At 38.8% G+C, this 19610-nt stretch overlaps 1 protein-coding gene across 1 annotated transcript; it reads right to left on the bottom strand.

The window, feature by feature from the left end:
* Positions 1-917: 917 nt before the first annotated feature.
* On the bottom strand, positions 918-10190 carry LOC118624475 (thyroid transcription factor 1-associated protein 26-like). The gene is made up of 4 exons (XM_036252797.1): positions 9992-10190; positions 7254-7569; positions 4745-4844; positions 918-1944 (listed from the first exon to the last, which is right to left on the bottom strand). Exons 1-4 carry the CDS (start codon positions 10143-10145, stop codon positions 1783-1785), a joined length of 732 nt encoding a protein of 243 aa, XP_036108690.1. The 5' UTR covers positions 10146-10190; the 3' UTR covers positions 918-1782.
* Positions 10191-19610: the final 9420 nt, after the last annotated feature.

Here is a 19610-nt window from a genome sequence, read left to right as displayed (position 1 = left end):
AATGAACATATTGAAAAAGCCCAGCCGGTGTGGCTCACTGGATGAGCATTGATCTATGCACCAAGAGTTGCTGGTTCGATTCCCAGTCAGGGCATATGCCCAGGTTGTGGGCCAAATACACGCGGGGGGGGGGGGGGGGGAGCGCGCATGCAGGAGGCGCGACCAAGCAATGTTCTCTTTAATCAAGGTTTCTCTCTCACTCCTTTCCTCTCTCTCTAAAATCAATTTAAAAAATATTTTAAAAAAAGAAACCTCTCTTCTGAGGCCTTAGTCTGAGAATCAACCACAACAGAATGTCTTAATAGTTGTCAAAACATGTATTACTGAGCCCATCAATGCTATGCAAATATTGAGGTAGGGCCCTCAAATGTGCACTGAGAACTCTCCAGGTGATTCTCTGGTGCACTCAAGTCTGAACCTTTCATTTTGTACCTCATCACCACTGATTATTTTTTGTCCGTGATATTATTTGGTATTTACTGCCCTGTAAGATTCTTGAAAGGAATCTTTAAAAAAATAACAACTCCTTAACCTGGACCTTCCATGTATAGCAACTGCTCAACTACAAAGTTGTTAAAATAAACTTAACTAATTTTTATTCTCTCAAAAGGACTAGATCTCGTTTTGTCCCTCCCTTAAAAAGTGTCTACAAGTAAAATAAAACACAGGTGAAATCATTATAAAGGAATCAATTGAAACATTTTACTCTGCTTCAAAATGTACTGTCTTAACCGATGTAGCCAAATGTAGGTTTTCTGAGATCTTTTAAATGCAATATTACGTACGTATAGCAAATTTCTAAGCAGTTTTTCACTGCAGTAAAGGATTGCCTTTCTTTAAGAAGTTGCTTCCCTGGCAATTCCTATTTCACTTTTAATGCAGTGATCAGTAGAATGCAAGAGTTCCTGAAACCTTAATGCAGTTTCAAAAACTTTATTATTCAATGCTTCACAAATATCATTTGTTTAAAAAGATGATAATCAAGCCTTTCTCATTTTGCAGAAATTGCAAGCAAGTGGGAAGAGCAGTATTTCAGTACTTTATCTCAGCTTACAAGTTTACCAACAGAGACAATACCAATAATGTTCCAGTGACAATGTCTTACACAATAACAGGATCAGGAATGTTTAATTCTTGCCACGCTACTGCCGAGTTTCCAAGATCTTACACTAACAAGCTATGTACTTTTGGAATGTTTTTATAAATATCAAACTTGTTAAGTTTTCACCCCAAACTCTGCTTTATGAAGACCCCACAGTTAAATGTGGGGGACAGAAGGTAGTTTCAATCATGCCCTCGGGTTTCTGGAAAATCCATTCCCCTGTAACATGTGCTTAATTTAAAAAGTCCAAGAAGAGTCTTTGCCTCAATTATAAAAATAAATTTTAAAACTGTAAAGTTGATTACTAAATTTAAAATTTTCATTGAAATGCTCCATTGAAAGCTCTGCTCCCTTATTTTCAAAACATTTTATTCCATCTGAATTTTATGTGGTACAAAAGTAATGAATGCTTGAACCTGTCATCCAAATAGAAGGTTTTCAGTTTTTCAGGCCACCCTTCCTTCAGAGGCAAATAATAAGAAACAAATCATATTCTACACAGCATATACAGAAAATTTCCCTTTATAAGAACAAAAGTATTTGGGCATGATATATTTAGTATAGCTTAGCAATCCAGTTTATATTAATAAATTTAGTGAATTATTAGGAAGTATAATACATACACAGAATTCAATAGACAACAGGTATTTTAACCCTTGATTGTGAACAAAATGTCTGATTTAATTGTTTTCTTGTATTTTTTTAAGAAGATACTCCATCTGTAAATTTAAGTTTGGTTGGCCCTTTTTAGTCTTTTTGCTCAATATTTTAAATACTTCCATTTTCTTCTTTTTGTAGAGTCTTTGAGCTTCTTCTCTTTCTTGCTTTCTCCTCTCAAATTCCTGAAATTAACATATGTAATTTTTATTAGTAACAAACAATAGAAATAGTTCAGAAATTGTGTTGAAATGGGTATCAATCACCATCCTAACACTTTAGGTTTGTGTCTTTGATTTTCAAAATGTTGTTACCCATTACTTAAATAGTGTACTCTTTGCCTCTGCACTATAACACACGCTATAAAACAAAGTTATTAAAGTGTTAATTATTTGCATGCAAATAAAATCAGAGTACAGGAGAGAGAAGACATATTTATGAAATGATTTCATCATTTAACTAGCCCCATTGAAGAATTAAAAGGTACTTTAGAGTTTATCTGGTCCATATAACACTAATATCTTCATTACCAGAATATCTGGTATTCTTTTTAATTTGTTACTTGACAGATTTAATTCTAGAAAAAATTTGGCTATATGCCATGTATGTACAAAACACTGTTTGAGGCATTGTGATTTTTAACCATTTAAGAATTATCATGCTCATTTCATTTGCTAAGAGAGAGACTCGTTCGTTTGAGTCTAAAGACAAATAATTCAATTATATAGTGTATACATCTGAGAAGCACTTCTTGAAATGCACTATATTTTTACTAAATCCAATATAAAAATTAAACAGAAGTTCTTAATGTAATATGTGCGGTTTTTCAATTTCCCCTGAAACAAATATAGTCCCCAAATGACACAGCCTTAAATTTGTATGGTGACTTATATTACTGAGTACTTTCACATACATCATAGTACATTTTATTCTTTAAACTTTAATACTAGTTTTTATCTTCATCTTATAGAGATGATGATGCTCAGTGATATGGAAAGTGATTTGCCCAAGATCCCCAAATAACTGGTACTGTACAGCCAACTCATATCCAGATCTTATCAATCCAAAGTCTGAGCAATTCTCCATTACACTGCACCACTGTCACTTAAATTTATGTTCTCATATGGTATGGTAGCTTATTTACTTTTAAAAGCACACAAAGATCTAGAGCTTATTTTTTTTTTGTTTTTTAATTTTTTTTTCTTTATTGATTTTAGAGAGAGAGGAAAGGAGAGGGAGAGATAGAAACATCGATGAAAGAGAATATGGATCAGCCGCCTCCTGCATGCCCCGCACCAGGGATTTGGCCCACAATCTGGGCATGTACCCTGACCTGGAATCAAACTGGAGACCTCCTGGTGCATGGGTCGACGCTCAACCACTGAGCCAAACCTGCCAGGCTGAAACTTATTTGTGAATTTAGGTATATGGAGTGTAGTTTATCTCTATAGAGTTTCACTAAACAAAGTTTTAAAAAGTGTAAGTAGTCTTACTGATAATTATAGGTTATTTAATTAATATTTTTAATTTTGATTTCTCACAGGCAAGGATGCTGGCTATTAACATCTGAAATCTAAGAGACTGTCAATTTTCATAATTACAAAGTCCTAGCATTTATCTATGTAATTTTAGGACATTAAATGTTTTACAGTATAATGGTCTTACTGTACTATAATACTATTTCCAAAGGTGGCAGATATCAGATGCTTGGTTAGGAAAAAGCAGAAAGTAACAAGCTATAAAATCAAGGTCCACTATTTCCATGGAGTAATGTTTCTGCTTCATCCTAGTCTGCCACCCGTTTAAAAACCATAAAAAGTTCAGATGTGAAACTTCCAGAAATTCCCAGATTTCATTCCACAAATTCTAAAGCTAAAACACAAAAAAACTATATGTCAGTGCCATCTTTGGAGTATGTTTGAGTGCTATCCTTTTTACAGTGAAAGATTAATAAAGGTTCAATACAAAAACTAAGAGTAGTTAATCACAGATTAAACAAAATAATTATTTTGCTGAAACTGTAAATAATTTTGTTTCTGAATGTGAGTGGTAACTTTTTGCTAAGTTAATTTAGTAGGCTTTTAAAAAAAATTTTATTAGAGAGAGGAACGGAGGGAGGAGAGAGGGAGAAAGAGGGAGAAACATCAATTTGTTGTTCCACTTATTTATGCATTCATTGTTTGTTTGTTGCATGTGCCCTGACCAGGGATCGAACCTGCAACCTTGGTATATCAGGACGATGCTCTAGCCAACTGAGCTACCTGGCCAGGGCTCTACCAGGCTTTTTCATTGGCAAGACAAACTCTTTATAGTAAATAAATATTTTAGTCACCTCCCCTCTGGCTTTTACTTGCTTCAATGTAAAATTATGAAAGTTATCTATATTTTTTTATTCTCACCTGAGGATATTTTCCATTGCTTTTTAAATACAGTGGGAAGGGGCGGGGGCAGGGGCAGGGGCAAGGGCAAGGGATCAATGTGAGAGAGACACATCGATTGGTTGCCTCTTGCCCAACCGCAACAGGGTCTGGGGATCAAACCTGCAACCGAGATACGTGCCCTCGACTGGGAATTGAACACGAGACTCTTCAGTCTTTAGGTCGATGCTCTAACCACTGAACCAAACCAGCCAGGGCTTTCTTCTGTTTTCTCAGGTCTGTGATTCTCAAATTGTATTATACACATTGAGGTACTTGTTAAAAGTGCAAGTTCCTGGACCAAACGCTTAGTAAACATTATCCCAGAAGTTCATATCGTTAACCTATGAGCAGTAATCTTCAAAACCCTATTCTTGACCACCTCTCAAGGATAATATAAACAATCAAGGAATTTGAATATGTTAAAATTCTCCAATTCTGATCATACTATTCATTTATTCAACAAATATTTACAGAGGGCATACTATGTGCCACGGACTAAGTACAGCTTATATATACTTTCAGCACAAATACAAAAAATAAGTCTGAATATTTTTAAAGTTCTTACTTGTTTCTTAGCAGCACGCTTAGCTTGTACCTGTTCATATTCTTCTTGTGCTTTTTGATTTGATGTTTTCTTTTTATTTTTCTTTGGAATAGTAATGAAGCTTTATAAGATAAATAAAAATAAGCCACAAAGATTAAAATCAGTATCACCAAAATTATTTCAAGTATGTCAAATACAGTACTTGTATAGTAAAATCTCACTAGTGCAAATTAATAAAAAGGGAAAGAGATAAGAGGAAAGATGATATTAATCCAATTAATAAAACGTACAAATTACATTGTTAAATTTATTGGTAGAATTTTCAAGATAGATTACAAGGGGGTAAGTAGAGGCTCTTGGAGAAATTTCAACCAGGAAAAATACAGAAAGATTTGAAAGATCCTAGAATGTTAAAAAAAAAAAAAAAAAATTTTAAGGCAAAAACGAAAAACAGGGTGTACATAACTTTAATTCCAAAGCTCTTTGACCACTTCATCTCTACTCCACTTCACCTAGTTGGTCACAGATGACCACACCTCCGCTTAGAACCATTCTATCTTGAAGCACTCCTCTCCTCTCTGAAGGTGTCCCACACTGCCAGATAATTCAACCACTTAGGCCCAGAGTGCACTCATTTCCTCAGGCTAGCCAATTCATTAATACTCTTCCTTTGTCCTGTCTCTCAACTTTTCACTATACCAACTCCATAAACACAGTAAAAATATTTTAGTAGCTACCTTCTTAAAGTAAACTAATGCATACATTATCCATTTCCAAACTCTAGATCCTTTTCTAACTACCAATCTCGCATTCCCCATCCTTCCATAGTCAAGTATCTAGAAAGAATAAGTATCTAGAAAGACTAAGACATTCACTTCTTAACTCTGCAATCTGATTTCTGCTCTTACACTGTAATCAAATTATCCATGCCAAAACAGCTATGACCTTCTAGCCAAATGTGATGATCAAATCAATGGGCACTTTTCAGTTTCATTAAATAGACATTCGCTACTTTTGAAAAGTCCAGTCCCATAGTTTTGGTGACATTCTTTTCTCCTGATCCTTTCTAACTGCTCCTTCTCAGTGTGCCATGCTAGAGCCTCTTTCTCTTTCTAACCCCAGGTTTTCCCCCAAGTATTTCTCTCTTTGGTCTCCATGTTCTTCTTAGTCACATCCATAACCATGACTTTGGATGCTACATGTAAGGGTAAAAACTTCGTCAGGGTTATCTATTGAAAATGTTCTCTCCAAGGCCACTAATGATTGTCTAGACCACAAATCCAAAGATCTGTTCTGTCTTGTTTTTCTTGGACTTCACAACATTTGAGAGTTGATCAATCCCTACTCAGCACAATTTTCCTGTACTGACAGCATCACTGTATTCCCCTTTCTCCAAGTAAGGCAGTTCTATTTAACTTCTTCAGTGACAACTTTTCCCTGCTTTCCCTTCAAAATAAGGAATCTTTAAAAATATTATCTTTACCTAAGAATCTTGTGTCACAATTAAACCCTCTCTCACTTCAATTATCACCAGAAATTCATTTCTACATCTCTAATGCTAGTTTTTTGTCTGATCTTTACACTCATTTTCAATAATATGATGGTCAAACCTAATGAAAAGCTGATATTTAGTGTCTGTCTTTATCCCTGACTACACTTTTTTCCTGAGTCCTAGTTTCTATAAATTTAGCACAAATAGCTCCTCCAATTTTAAAGGACAGAATTTTAGTAAAGTAAAATGTTATGGTCCCAAGTAATGCCTGGTTACTCTGAAAATTTAGATTTCTTAGCATGTTTTTTAACTTGAGATATGTGCAGAGAATGTTTTATTAGCACTTATAAAACCAAAGTATTATGGAGCTATGCCATTTCTTTTTTAATTGATACTAAGTCAATATCCTCTGGGAAAAAAAGTCTGGATTAATAACAGCAGCAGCAGCAGTAGTAGCTAATACTCAAGTAGCACCTCCCATGCCATAATCTTTTTAAAGTACCATATAACGAATGAACTCTTTTAGTCTTCACAATGTCATGATAGGTCAGGGACACCAGAGTCTGTGAATAATTCATTCTGGAGAGGTACAACGTGGCAACTCTGAATTAAATAGTTATTATTATCATTTCCATCTCAGAGAAGAGGACACTGGGCACCAAATGTTAAGTCCGGCTCAAGTCTATCCATGCTGTTAACCTGCAAACTATACCTCTCAAACATTAGTGTTTTTAAAAAGATATATTAATAACAGGCATTAACCACAGTCCAAATGTACTTGAGAGGCTGAAATCTAAAACCCAGATACTTTAACTCCCATTCCATTACATCTTCAATTAAGCTAACCTAGCCTAATTCAATCATTTAAGATACACACACAAAAAATAGCCTTCATGAAAAATTATCACCTAATTACACTGTGACTTCTAAAATGCCTCAAATAACAATTCCAATTTCCACATAAACTGTCCTACAATTTCCTTCTTAAAGTAGTACTTACATTTAAAACAAAGGATTTCAAAAGAAGACAATACATACTTTACCCTTTCTTCTTTACATTGTTCTTCTGGCTGAGGCTGGTCAATACTATAATGTTCTTCAGACAAAGCCTGGTCAATGTTACATTGTTCTGCTGGCAAAGCCTGATTAACTTGTTCTTCTGACAAAGGCTGGTCAACTTTTCTAAGTTGCTTCCTGAGTCTTTCCTCTTCAGCTAAATAGAGATGTTTCAGATGTTCAGGGTATCGATCTCTGAATTGGGATTCCTGTGAAGTTCGAGCCTTCTCATTCCGCCATAGCAGTTTCTTGTAATTTTGCTGAATCTTCAATTTTCTTCGAAATGCAAAGCCTTGTCCTACATTGAAGAATATCAATCATTGCCCTGACCGGTTTGGCTCAGCGGTTAGAGCGCCGGCCTGCGGTCCTGAGAGACCCGGGTTCGGTTCCCGCTAAGGGCATGTGACTCGGTTGCGGTTTGTCCCCGGCTCTGGTCAGTCGTGCGGGTGGCAACCACTCGATGTGTTCCTTTCACATCGATGTTTCTCTCTCTCTCTCTCTCTGTTCCTCTCTCTCCCTCCTGCTCTACCTGAACAAAAAATGGAAAAATGTCCTCGGGTGAGGATAAAAAAAAAAAAAAAAAAAGAATAGCAATCATTAATTACTTTCTCAGAAAATAAGTGGCATGAAGAACATAGCTGTTGCCCTGGCCAGTAAGGCTTGCGGGTTTATTCCTGGTCAGGACATATACCCAGGTTTCTGGTTATGTGGCAGAGGCAGCCAATTGATGTTTCTCTCACACAGGTGTCTGTCTGTCCCTCTCTCAAAAAAATCAATAAAAACATATTTTTTAAAATGTAGTTGTTAATTTTAAATGAAAGACATTTCCATCATCACAGTCAGATGCTAGAATTACTTTGTTTTGCTTTGAAAGATTATTTCAAGAAAACAAATTTAAACTAATGGAGTGAATAGTATGTTGATTCTCTGCAAAAAGACCAGGGAAGCCCTGGCTGGTTTGGTTCAGCGGTTAGAGCGTCGGCCTGCGGTCCTGAGAGACCCGGGTTCGGTTCCCGCTAAGGGCACGTATCTCGGTTGCAGTTTGTCCCCGGCCCTGGTCGGTTGTGCGGGTGGCAGCCACTCGATGTGTCCCTTTCACGTCGATGTTTCTCTCTCTCTCTGTTCCTCTCTCTCCCTCCCACTCTACCTGAACAAAGAATGGAAAAATGTCCTCGGGTGAGGATAAAAAAAAAAAAAAAAAAGACCAGGGAAACATTAGTCATGCAGACACTTCAAATAAGAATCTCAAATAAGGTAAAATGACTAGAGTATTGCACAGTTACGGTTTATTGTATTCACAAATCAAAATAAATTCCTTAATTAGTCTAAAAGACTTAATCTAGTTCTTCAATAAATAAGAAAAAAAACACCTCACAACTATTATTCTACCTTAGAGAAAGTACTACACAACTTATTTTTAAAATTAATCTAACAGGAAAGAGAGATGGTGTACGACTTTCTGAACAGCTACCTGCTTATTTAAGATTTACACATTCCAAAGGAGATCTGAGTAACTTACAGACAGACAAAATTACAAACACAGACCAAAGGAAAGGCAGATCAGTGAGAAAAGATTGGAGGGTTTTGGGTTATTTGTAATGAGCAAGAGTATTGGGGCAGATTTCTGGCCCTACACTTCTCTCTGACCTCTTCTGTAATGCATACTGTAATGCATATAAATAATACACACATAAATGGACTCGTAGATGCTCTCTGCTTGTGGTTTCATGGAGAAATGAAGAGGAAGAGTTCTGATCAAGAACGAGGATAAGTCAGGGAAGATGCTTAAAAATACAAAGTCAGCAACACTTCCTCCTCTTCCTATCCAGAACTGAGACATGCACAGCCTCAGCTGGCATAGGAATTGTGGTAGGCAGTTACACAGACATGAGCAGAGCAAAGAGGATGGGCCAGGCACAGAAGGTCAGGAAGGTGGAAAGCCCTGGTTGCCTGGCAAAGAACACCTGTAGTTTGGGACCTAGTCCCTAGGGTGACCTTTTCTCCCTTATCATGTAGTTTGGCCCTCTTAAGCGTTTCTCCCTGGAGATAACAGGTAGGCCTGTTATATTTCGGCTCCAGGCCCAGAAACGCAGCAAAACCAGATAAACAATGCCAAGATTTATCTCAAAACTAGCTTCACTGAATAATGACCACCTGCCCTGGCCCCCACCAATCAGTGGGGACCCAGACCTTGAAAAGACACACCTGGAAAACTACTAAATATCTATTAAGATGTTCTAGAGCCTCCCTCAAAATCTTCACCCTTAAAACCGTCAGGGCAGAGGACCCTGAAGACTCTCTCCCTCCCAGGAGCACCCTGGAGCCTCCCCCACCCTACCCCCAAGCCCCTCATCTTTACCTTCCTCACTTCTAAACTCCAAGGACCCTTCCGGTGCCCCTATATCTTGTTTCCTAAGCCCATTTCCTCTACAAATGACTTCTTCTACCTCTGTGATTTTCCAAACAAATGTTCTCTTACAGTTTGAACCTTGGCTCTGAATTCTTTCCTAGCCAGAACTCAAGTACTGAGGTTGCTGAACCCAGGTCGGGTCTGACCCCACTGATCTAACACCTTGTGCGGTCTCAGCGTCCCCAATAGAATGACTTCCTCTGCTCCCAAGCAGGGCCTGATCAAGTTCCTAAATCCTGCCTCCCTGCTTCGGTGGGTGGCGTTTTCTAAGACTTCACAGGCCAGAAGGCAGGGCTGCCTTCTTACATACCCTCGCGGACGCTCCCCACGAAGGCCTGCGAATGGTGAGGTCGCCACGTCCTCTGTTTCACACTCTTATTCTTGAATCCGACCGGAGAAATTCCTTCGCCACGAGTCTCAACACTCTCAGTCCGCCACATTGCTGCTGGCCTCCTGGGCGCCATGGCACACTAACCTCGTCGCCAGAAAACAGCAACGGACGCGGTCAAAATACGTCATCAGTCCGAAGCAATCAATCGCCCAACTCCAGTGTGGATCAGAGCTCTACTTATCTGGCCTGTGCTACTTTCAGCCTCAAGACCACGTTTGCGCCACCTACAGCCCGGGAGGGTGAGCGTCATGGCGGCGTTGGGCCCGCTCCCGGTGACCCAGGATCTGTCCACGTTGCGAGCTAAGTTGCAGGGGCTGCTGCGGTTCCTGAGAGAAGCCCTGTCCATTTCCAATGCACATACAGTAGACTTCTACACGGAGTCCGTGTGGGACCAACTGGTCGACTTGCCTCCGGAGACGGTGCTGGGATGCTGAAGAGGCCGTCGGCGGAGGCCGAGGAGGCGCGCCCCCTGGTGGAAGCCGACGGAGGGTCGGATGAATGGCGGTGGGAGGGACGGAGAGGCGGAGAGCAGGCCCCGCCCGGGAAGCGTGCCCTCTAGTGGGAACCGGGCGGAATCCGGTGAGCCGAGGGCGGCCCTGGAAGCTTGCCTTCGGGGCTCCGAGGCGGGGATCAGGCTGGTGGAGGGGTGGTGCGAGGACTCTGTTCCGCCGTCTCACTTCGGCCCTGGGTGCTTGTGTATTTCCACAATTCAAAGAGAACTGGAAACAGGCAGGGGTGTTCATTCATTTAGTAATTCAGCGATAATTTTCGACGGGAAGCACAAGGGGAACAGTGTTCTCACAACGCCTGTAGATTCTTTGTGGAAACACGGCAGAAGGTGAACCAACACTTAATACATCAAGATCATTTCAAATGATGATAATGGCCAAGAAGGAAATAAAAACAGGCAGATGTGATAGCAGTTGTACGAGAGGAGGCTGCTTTAACTCAGGTGGGCGGGAGCATGAGAAGGTGCCCGCCTACAGTGAGCCGGGAAGGGATTTCAGGCCCTGGGAACCGCAGAGGCCCTGCTGGCAGGTGCAGGTGGTGCCTGGAACCAGGTGCGCAGCCGCGCCAGGTATGAGCAGGGAGGTGAGCAGGGTCGGAACCCCGCAGGGCTCTCTAGCCTTGACAGGACTTTGGATCTTAAGTGTGAGGGGAAACTTTGGGGCCATTTAGTAAATATAGTGACCTAACTTACATTTGAAAAGATAACTCTGGCAGTTATTTGAAGAACAGACTAGCAGGGCAAAAGCTGAGAGGCCAGTTATATGACTATTTCAGTAGTACAAGAAAGAGATAATTATATCGTGGACGAGGTTGATAGCAGTGAAGAAGTGGAATATTGACTAGTTCCTTTGAAAATTGTTTATAAAGTATCTACTATGTGCCATGAGTTTTTGTAGGATGTGGGGTTTCTTGCCCTCAAGAAACTTAGATTAAACCAAGACTAGTATATTTTGGCAGCAGAATGATGAGACATGTTTAACAAGCTCCTGGGTTTTCTCCTACTTTGTTCCCAACCTTGCCCTAGCTCGTGAACCTTATTCATTAAGCATTCTCTGAACGCAAAGCGCCTCTGGAGGAACCCCCTATAATAGGACTTGGTAAATATTGGTTTCTTTCAAGTCACAGTTGTTGAAAAGGTTAGGCACGTCTTCAGTTTGCTCTCCTTATATCCACTACTTATAATGTGGCGACTTAAACTCCAAAAGGGTAGAGACCATGTCTTTCCTATAAATAGATGTATTCCCAGGAACTAGTAAAGTACCTGGCAGGCATTAAATGCTCAATGCATATTTGATACATGAATACATTAATGAATGACTCATGGTAGCTTCCTCCCAAAAGAAAAGAAACTATCTTTAAATGTAAAGCCCAAGACTTTCCTGTGGGTTTAACTTTGTCTTCATGCAATAGAAGAATTAGATTCCTTATGTATTCTGATGACAATAATAGGATTAATTGATATTTACTATTTTTTCTGCAATGGACTGTTTTCTTGCATATTTTCTCTTGTAATCTTTACATCACCTTTGCGGGATGGGTTCTGTTCCTCCTGAGTTATGAAATTGCAAGTTGATTTGGTAAAGATACAGCTCTTCATGGAGTTTCAAACTGCTGACTCCAGAGTCTGAGTGAGCTCTTTGCCACCATGATAAAAGTCTGAAATATTTAGCGATGAATTCCAAAGGCCATTATTATCAAAACCAATACTTTTTATGACACTAATACATCTCTTATTTTTTGTTTTGATTTGTTTCTATTGTTTCCCCTTCAATGATGTAAGAATTGTTTTTTCACTGTTGTTTACCTAGTACCTAGAACAATGCCTGGTCAGAGTAGATGGTTAGTAAATATTCGGCAAGTAAGTAAATGAATGAATGACACCACTTATTTAAGCTAGGGATACAATTCTAACATCTTTTGGGAAAACCTTGTATCTATCCAACAAAAAGGAATCTAGGCTGATTGTTCACCTTTGAAATGTCTTTAACCCTGCAAATTTTTTAATACAAAATATTCCTTTTTGCCCAGCCGACATGTCTCAGTGGTTGACCATCAGCCCATGCACCAAGAGGTCACCAGTGTGATTCCCATTGAGGGCACATGCCCAGGTTTGGGCCACATCCCCAGTGGGGGGCATGCAGGAGACGGCCAATCGATGTTTTCTCTCATCAATGTTTCTATCGCTCTCTCCCTTCCTCTCTCTCTAGAATCAATAAAGAAAAAAACATTTAATAAATAAATAAAATATTCAGTTTTACAGATGGTCAGTTGCCTATAGTGTTAAAAAAGAGTGATTTTTTAAAAATAATTTATACTTATAAGGAATTAATTTTTGTTTATGTAGAGATTATTTGAAATGGGTATTTTCTCCATTCCTATATGCAGTCTGTTTGTGTCGAAGAAGAGCAGTAGAATCCTTTGACCAGATTTGTACTTTATTTAAGAATTGTTAGCTGCTATTTACAGGCTAATTTAGCAGTTAAATTTACAGACTTTTGAGTCTGATAGGGTTTAAACTCCAGTTCTACCACTTACAAGCCATGTGACCTTGGAGAAGTTCATAATTAAGTAGAAAAGGAAAGAGTAGGTAAGGGCAAGTGCAGAAGGAAAATATGTTTGCCATTTTAAATGGGTTTCAGCAAGACCTCATGGAGGTGACTCTGGAAAAAATCTAAATATGGGAAAAAATGAGTCATGAAGCTCTCTGGAGGAAAGGCATACCAGATAATGAGAACAGGGAGCGCAAAGGCCCTGAGATGGGAGCATGCGTGGTCTGTTTAAGGACAAGCAAGGAGACTGGAACAGATTTCCACTAGGGACTCAAGGAGTGTGGTTTTCTGCGGAGCTACAAATAAACACAATTCCCAGTGTAGCAACGAGTTTCTGCGCAGTGTATGGAAGTAAACAGATGTTTGGCACAATCATTTGGTGTTTTATGAGACCAGGTTGTTTCTGAAAATCCTCAATGTAGCCATTTAAGTAGATTTCTCTTGCCAGGCGATCTTCTGTCCCAGTCAGAGTCCTGAAAGTTTTTTCTCTTCTGTTCAACTAAAATGACCTAGCTAAAAAAAAAAAAAAAAAAAAAATCTTGATTCTTCAAAATGAAAAGGAAAGATGTTAAAAATAACTATATTTCAAGGGCATACATTATGAGTGTTACAAATTGAATTGTGTCCCTCCAGAATTTATATATTGAAGCTCTAATCCCCATTGTGATTGTATTTGGAGATGGGGCCTTAAAGGAGGTGATTAATGTTTAATGAGGTCATTCTGGTGGAGCCCTTGTCCAATAGGAAGAGGATGAGACACCAGGAGAGCGCACACCCAGAAAAACTGTGAGGATATAGCGAGAAGGCAGCCAGCCATCTGTAAGCCAAGGAGAGAGGCTTCACCAGAAATCTACTCTGGCAGCACCTTGATCTTGGACTTTCAGGTTTCAGAATTGTGAGAAAGAAAATACATGTGTTGTTTAATCTACCTAGTCTGTGGTATGTTGGTGTGACAGCCTGAGCAGATGAGTACAATGGGCTTTGCAGACAGACTATCTGGATTGAATTCCTGTCTCCCCAACTTCTTAGCTTTGTTAACTTGGGCTTGAATTGTTTGTGCCTCAGTTCCTCACCTGTAAAATGAAGATAATTGTAGTACTTACTTGATGGAGTACTGTGAAAGTTAAGTGAGTTAATACATAGAAAGGGTTAAGAAGATGCCTAACAAATAGCAGCCCTGAATCCATTCATGTATTTGACTAATGTTTATTGAGCACCATCTACCTACCAGTCCCTGTTCTGGGCCCTACAGTTATGGTATCGAATACAACAAAGTCCCTCCCCACACAGAGCTGATGTTTAGTAAGAGTAGATACATAGTAAACTCTGAATATAATATCAAGTAGCATTAAATACCATGAAGAAAAGCATGACAGGCAAAGGGACATGAAAATGATGGTGTGGTGGAGAGAAATGTCATTTTAGGTATAGTGATTATGATCAGAAAGTCTGACCTATCAAGACAAAATTTGAACAGAGACTTGAATAAAGTGAGAGAGCCAGTTATGCAACTGTCTGAGGGAAGAGTATGTCAGGCCAAGTGAAGAGCAGGTGCCCAGGCTGGAGGACGCCCACTGGGTTGGAAGCAGAGCTGTGAGGTTAGACTGATAAGAGATGAGGTTTGAGAGGTGGCCTGGGGCAACTTCATGTAAGGCCTGTGGCCACACTGAGGGCTTGGCTTATACTCTGAGTGAACTGGAAAGCTCTTTAAGGATTTTGTGTGGTGGTGTGATATGTGATTTATGTTTCAAAGGGATGACTCTGACTTGTGTGTGAAGAAGAGGCTATTGGAAGGTAAGGCAGGAAGCAGGAAGACAAGATAGAGGCTATTAAAACAGTCCAGGGAGGCTTCAGGGAATGGGAGCTCAAAGAAGTCAGGCAGTTTCTCTTGCAGATATCAATGATAAACACTGGCCAGGTTCCTTTTGGTGAGCATCTGTATTGTTAATTTACTGTATTTCAACTGAACAATACCAAAAGTGTATGCCCACGATAGATTTTTATTTTGTGGAGCTTTCTCTTAAATTATTTTTATTGCCCAGCCAGTGTGGCTCAGTGGTTGAACATCAACCCATGCACCAAGAGGTCGCCGGTTCACTTCCCAGTCAGAGTACACGCCCAGGTTTTGGGCTTCATCCCCAGTGGGGGGCATGCAGGAAGCGGCCAATCGATGTTCTCCCTCATCAGTGTTTCTATCTCTGTCTTCCTCTCCCTTCCTCTCTTTCTAAAAATCAATAAAGGAAAACATTTTTAGGAAAAAAAATTGTTTTTATTGCATTTAGTAGATTAAATTTCTTTTTGGCCATCCTAATGTAGCTTTTGTTGGTTGGGTGATGGTGGTGACTATGGTGCATTGGAATTGTGCTCACCTGTAATCTGGAACACATGGAGCCAGAAAGCATGTTGGAAACAGAAAGTGAGAACAGAGAAAGAATTAGTGTCATCTGTTTTGCACTGTTGTGTTTAACTTTTATTCATTCACTTTCCTTATGTATTTTATCCTCAACTCTGTTTTCCCTGTTTTAGGTGTTCTGGGTCTTTTTAGGAGACTTCAAGTGTGGAAATAAAATCACACCACAACATAATAGCAGCGAGTTACCAGCCCTACTCCTGGGTTGCTACTGTAATTATAAGTAAGAGTGAGCAAAAATGCAAACACACCTGCAGAAGCCCAGGATAACTGGTCACCATACTTCGTTTGTTTGCTATATAGAAAGTGTGTTCATATTTTTTTATATGAGATCATTTAGAGTTTGAGTTTATATTCTACTTTTTTTTCTTTTTCTTGACATATCTTTATTGTTGAAAGTATTACAGATGTCCCTCCTCCCCCCACTATTGGCATTCTTCCCCACTTTACCACATTGATGTCTGTGTCCACTGGTTATGCCTATATGCATGTAAGTTCTTTGACTTTTCTCTTCCCACCCCTGCCCCCTTCCTCATATTCTAGTTTTTAATGGTAAACCCCCCATTTCTGCTCTCCACCCCACCACATCCCTCTACCTTTCGATTATTAAAAAGTTCAGTAAAACAAAGTTCATGGAGAGTACTCCCATCTATGGCATTTTCCCCCTTATTCTACTTAAATTATGCTTTTGTTTAGCCAATCAGAATACATTTGAATGCCTTCTACTTGTTTAGATAGCCTTTATGTTATTGTTTGTTCAAATTATGTCAAATCATTCACCTTTCACTGGAAACTTATAGTAACCCATCTTCATGGTTTATCATAATTTAGATTCCTTCCCTGATTTACAAAGAAAAAAAAAAAAAGAAAACAACTTGCCTACATTGCTTCATGACTAGTAGGGTTTATGTTTCTTTATTTTTTCACCTCATCACCTCAGTGAGCTGCTCCGTTAATGATGTTAACATCTTTCCAGTTACTCAGGCTCATACTCTCCCAACTCTTCTTCCTCCATTTCTCGTGGATCTACTGCTTCCTGTTTCCACAGCAAATGGGTTGGCCCCCTCCTTTTTTAATCTTGCAACAGATTTTCACAATACCTCTGAGCTCTAATTCTTGCCTTCAGATGCTGCTTTTCAGTTGCTTTTTCATTCAATCTGATCTCCAGTTATCTTTCAAAATCAAAGTTCGGGTCTTGTCATTCCTCTGCTCAAAAGCCAGCCTAGGTCTCCATTTCCTACAAAATGAAGTTCTTCACCTCTGGCCTTACCTGCTCTCGCCTCTCAACTCGGAACCTCCGCTGTTAGGGAAAGCAATTAGAGACAACATAGAAAGAATATGTGTTTGTGATTAGCATACATAGCTGTTGTTGTTCTTTTTAATTTTTTCTCAGTAAGAGATCAATGGGCTAAATTGTTTCTTCTTAATCAAGTTTATTTTTCATTTACCAAATCAGTTTCTAAATTGCTGGGCTTTTGGTATGATTTTTCATTTTCCTTCAAATTAAACTGTGAAAAGGGTCTGTTAGAGTTAAAATACTGTGGTTAGATTTTCCTATTTTTATATTTAATTATATTTTTATAAGTAACAGTTAAAGTGAAAAATGCTTTTGAAACAGTTACACATGCTTTTTACATTCAATCTGATGTTAATATTGGCATAGTAACGTCATGCATGTCAGTTCTTTGTTAATTATATCTTATTCTTTCTAAGAGCATAGTTTACATGTTAAAATAACATATTTTTTCATTTTGTATGCAATCGTAAATTACACTAAAGTAGCATTGACATAAAGTTTCTTAGCACATAACTGGGTGATATAAATGGATTTATTCTAAAAAGCAATGGTATATATTCTGTTTACTTTCTTATATAAATGATAGGATTATAGACATAGTAAAACATTCATAAAACTTAACACATCCCATCTATAATTTTCATAGTTCAGCAAGCCAGACTCTAACTTTGCATTGAAGTCTCCTAAGCACATATAAAGGATTGAAGCCTGGAGTCAACAGGAGCCAGAGCCTTAAGCTGTATTATTAAATTTGCATGGAATAGAAGTAAATTACCATTCTAGAACACATGTCTAATTTAACTCAGCCGACACTTATGCTAGAGGAGTTTTATCGATAAGGGGGAAAGTCAGCGATGCAGCTATTACAGTGGCCCTGGTGGGAGACAGAAGCACAGTGATGGTGTGGGGGTCCCCACATGGAAGATACTTTTCTGTTAGGGTTGATGGGTGGCTGGATGTGTGCCCTGAGGGCACAAGGAGCATGTACAGTACTGTAGACATTCCACTTCGCACTGGGTAAGGGATGACCCTAGTACACCAGGTAGGAAATAGAAGGGAAAGGTTTGGCGACGAGGACGGTCAGTTGAGTTTTGAACTTTTTGAACTGCAGATATCTGTAGGACACTTATGTAGAAATGAACACAGAACATTTTTATGCCCTTGTGAAGATCGTTATTAGGAGGGCACTATTGATTTCTTCTTCAAATTCTGGACATGGGACTGTCTAGGCTGTGTTATGGTAGCAGTGGTGACCTTTGTCCTAATCCCTGCAACACAGTTAAAGCCCAGAATTAATACATCATTGCATTTTATATTGCATCAGATTCTAAATATTCTGAATCACTCATTTCTTCACGTTGCAATTCTACACATTAGGGCTAAGATGAGGTTTTATGCCGCTCTCACAGGCCCGACCATGGTCCTCCCAGTGGCCTCAATGATCACTGCCACCGCAGAACCTGAGTGAGTTCCTCCCAGTGGAGCTGGTGATGCTGCAATAGCAGGTGTATTGAGGAATTGTCTAAGAGTCAATAAAAGAAAGCATGCCATAAAGCAGAACAGGTACGTCCAGCAGATGGAGATGTTGGCAAAATAATCAAGCCACATAATATGCAGGTGCAGTGGCACCAAATTTAAAAACAAAGCTGTCCCTGTGTGAAAGCATCTAAGTAACTACATATAAGTTCAGTGGTGCTGTGGATTCTGTTTTGCTAGTTTCCTAACCCAAACTTATTATACAAGTACCTAGGGAAGCACTGGAGGACTATGTACGCTGTTACCTTCCAGAAATGGAAGTCAAGACAAGACCATTGACACACCTCTCTCTCTCTATAGAAGTTACAGGCTGGATGACTTGAGAACAAAGAATGTACAGAAGTTACATATACTTCCATAATTCAAAGATATTTTTTTCACCAAGTTCTAGATTTTCTGAATAAACTGGTGTCAAAGGAATGGGCTGAATAAGAATACTATCCTTTTTATAAAGGTAAACATTATTGAAAAGATAATATATTTGTAATTTAGATCTCCAACATTCTGCAGTTACTGGACACTATAATTAAAAGCAAATTAACAACATTTAATTAAGCTTGAATTGGAATTTTTTCAAGTATTTTGAGTAGGATAGTTAAGTCGATTTGAACCCTTACTTTTCCAACAGAAGCATCACATTTCTTTCTGTTGGCAACACTGTCCAATAACTGACTGCTATAATAGTCCCTCTGCACTTTGAGATGTAATACTCTTATTCTATCACACTCTAAGAAATTGCTGCCCTGGAACTTAGGGATGTTGACACTGCCCTTAAACTTGAGAGGCTCACTTAATAGTTGACTGAGTTTTCCACTCAGTATCATGCCTAGATATTTTGATGTGGATTTTATTACTTTTGGCTACATTAGTAAATTCAGTTTGTAAAATGTCCAAAGAACTTTATATCATATACAAAATATATCTTAAATAAATCACTATAGTAATTTGACAGATTAAATTTCTATTTAGTTGATTCAGACATGGAAGTTATATATCTCTGCCAATTTTATTCTTACTAATTAACTTTATAGTAAATGTTACTACCAGCAACTTAGTAGATAATAGCTTTAAAAAGATGCTATCTTAAACACACAGTTTTTATTTAGAATTCTGCAAGTTTTCATTAGTTTACTTGCTTTTAATTTTTGCTAAGGAGCATCATTATTCTTTGTGTTTAAGTGGATTTTTATAATTTTATAAGTAACTATAGAGGATCAGCTATAATAGAATAGACTT

This window comes from Molossus molossus, unplaced genomic scaffold, assembly GCF_014108415.1.
Source record: "Molossus molossus isolate mMolMol1 unplaced genomic scaffold, mMolMol1.p scaffold_m16_p_10, whole genome shotgun sequence".
In the NCBI taxonomy this organism is placed as follows: domain Eukaryota; kingdom Metazoa; phylum Chordata; class Mammalia; order Chiroptera; family Molossidae; genus Molossus; species Molossus molossus.
Note: the sequence above shows the minus strand (reverse complement) of the source record. Positions and strands in the feature narration are given on the sequence as shown.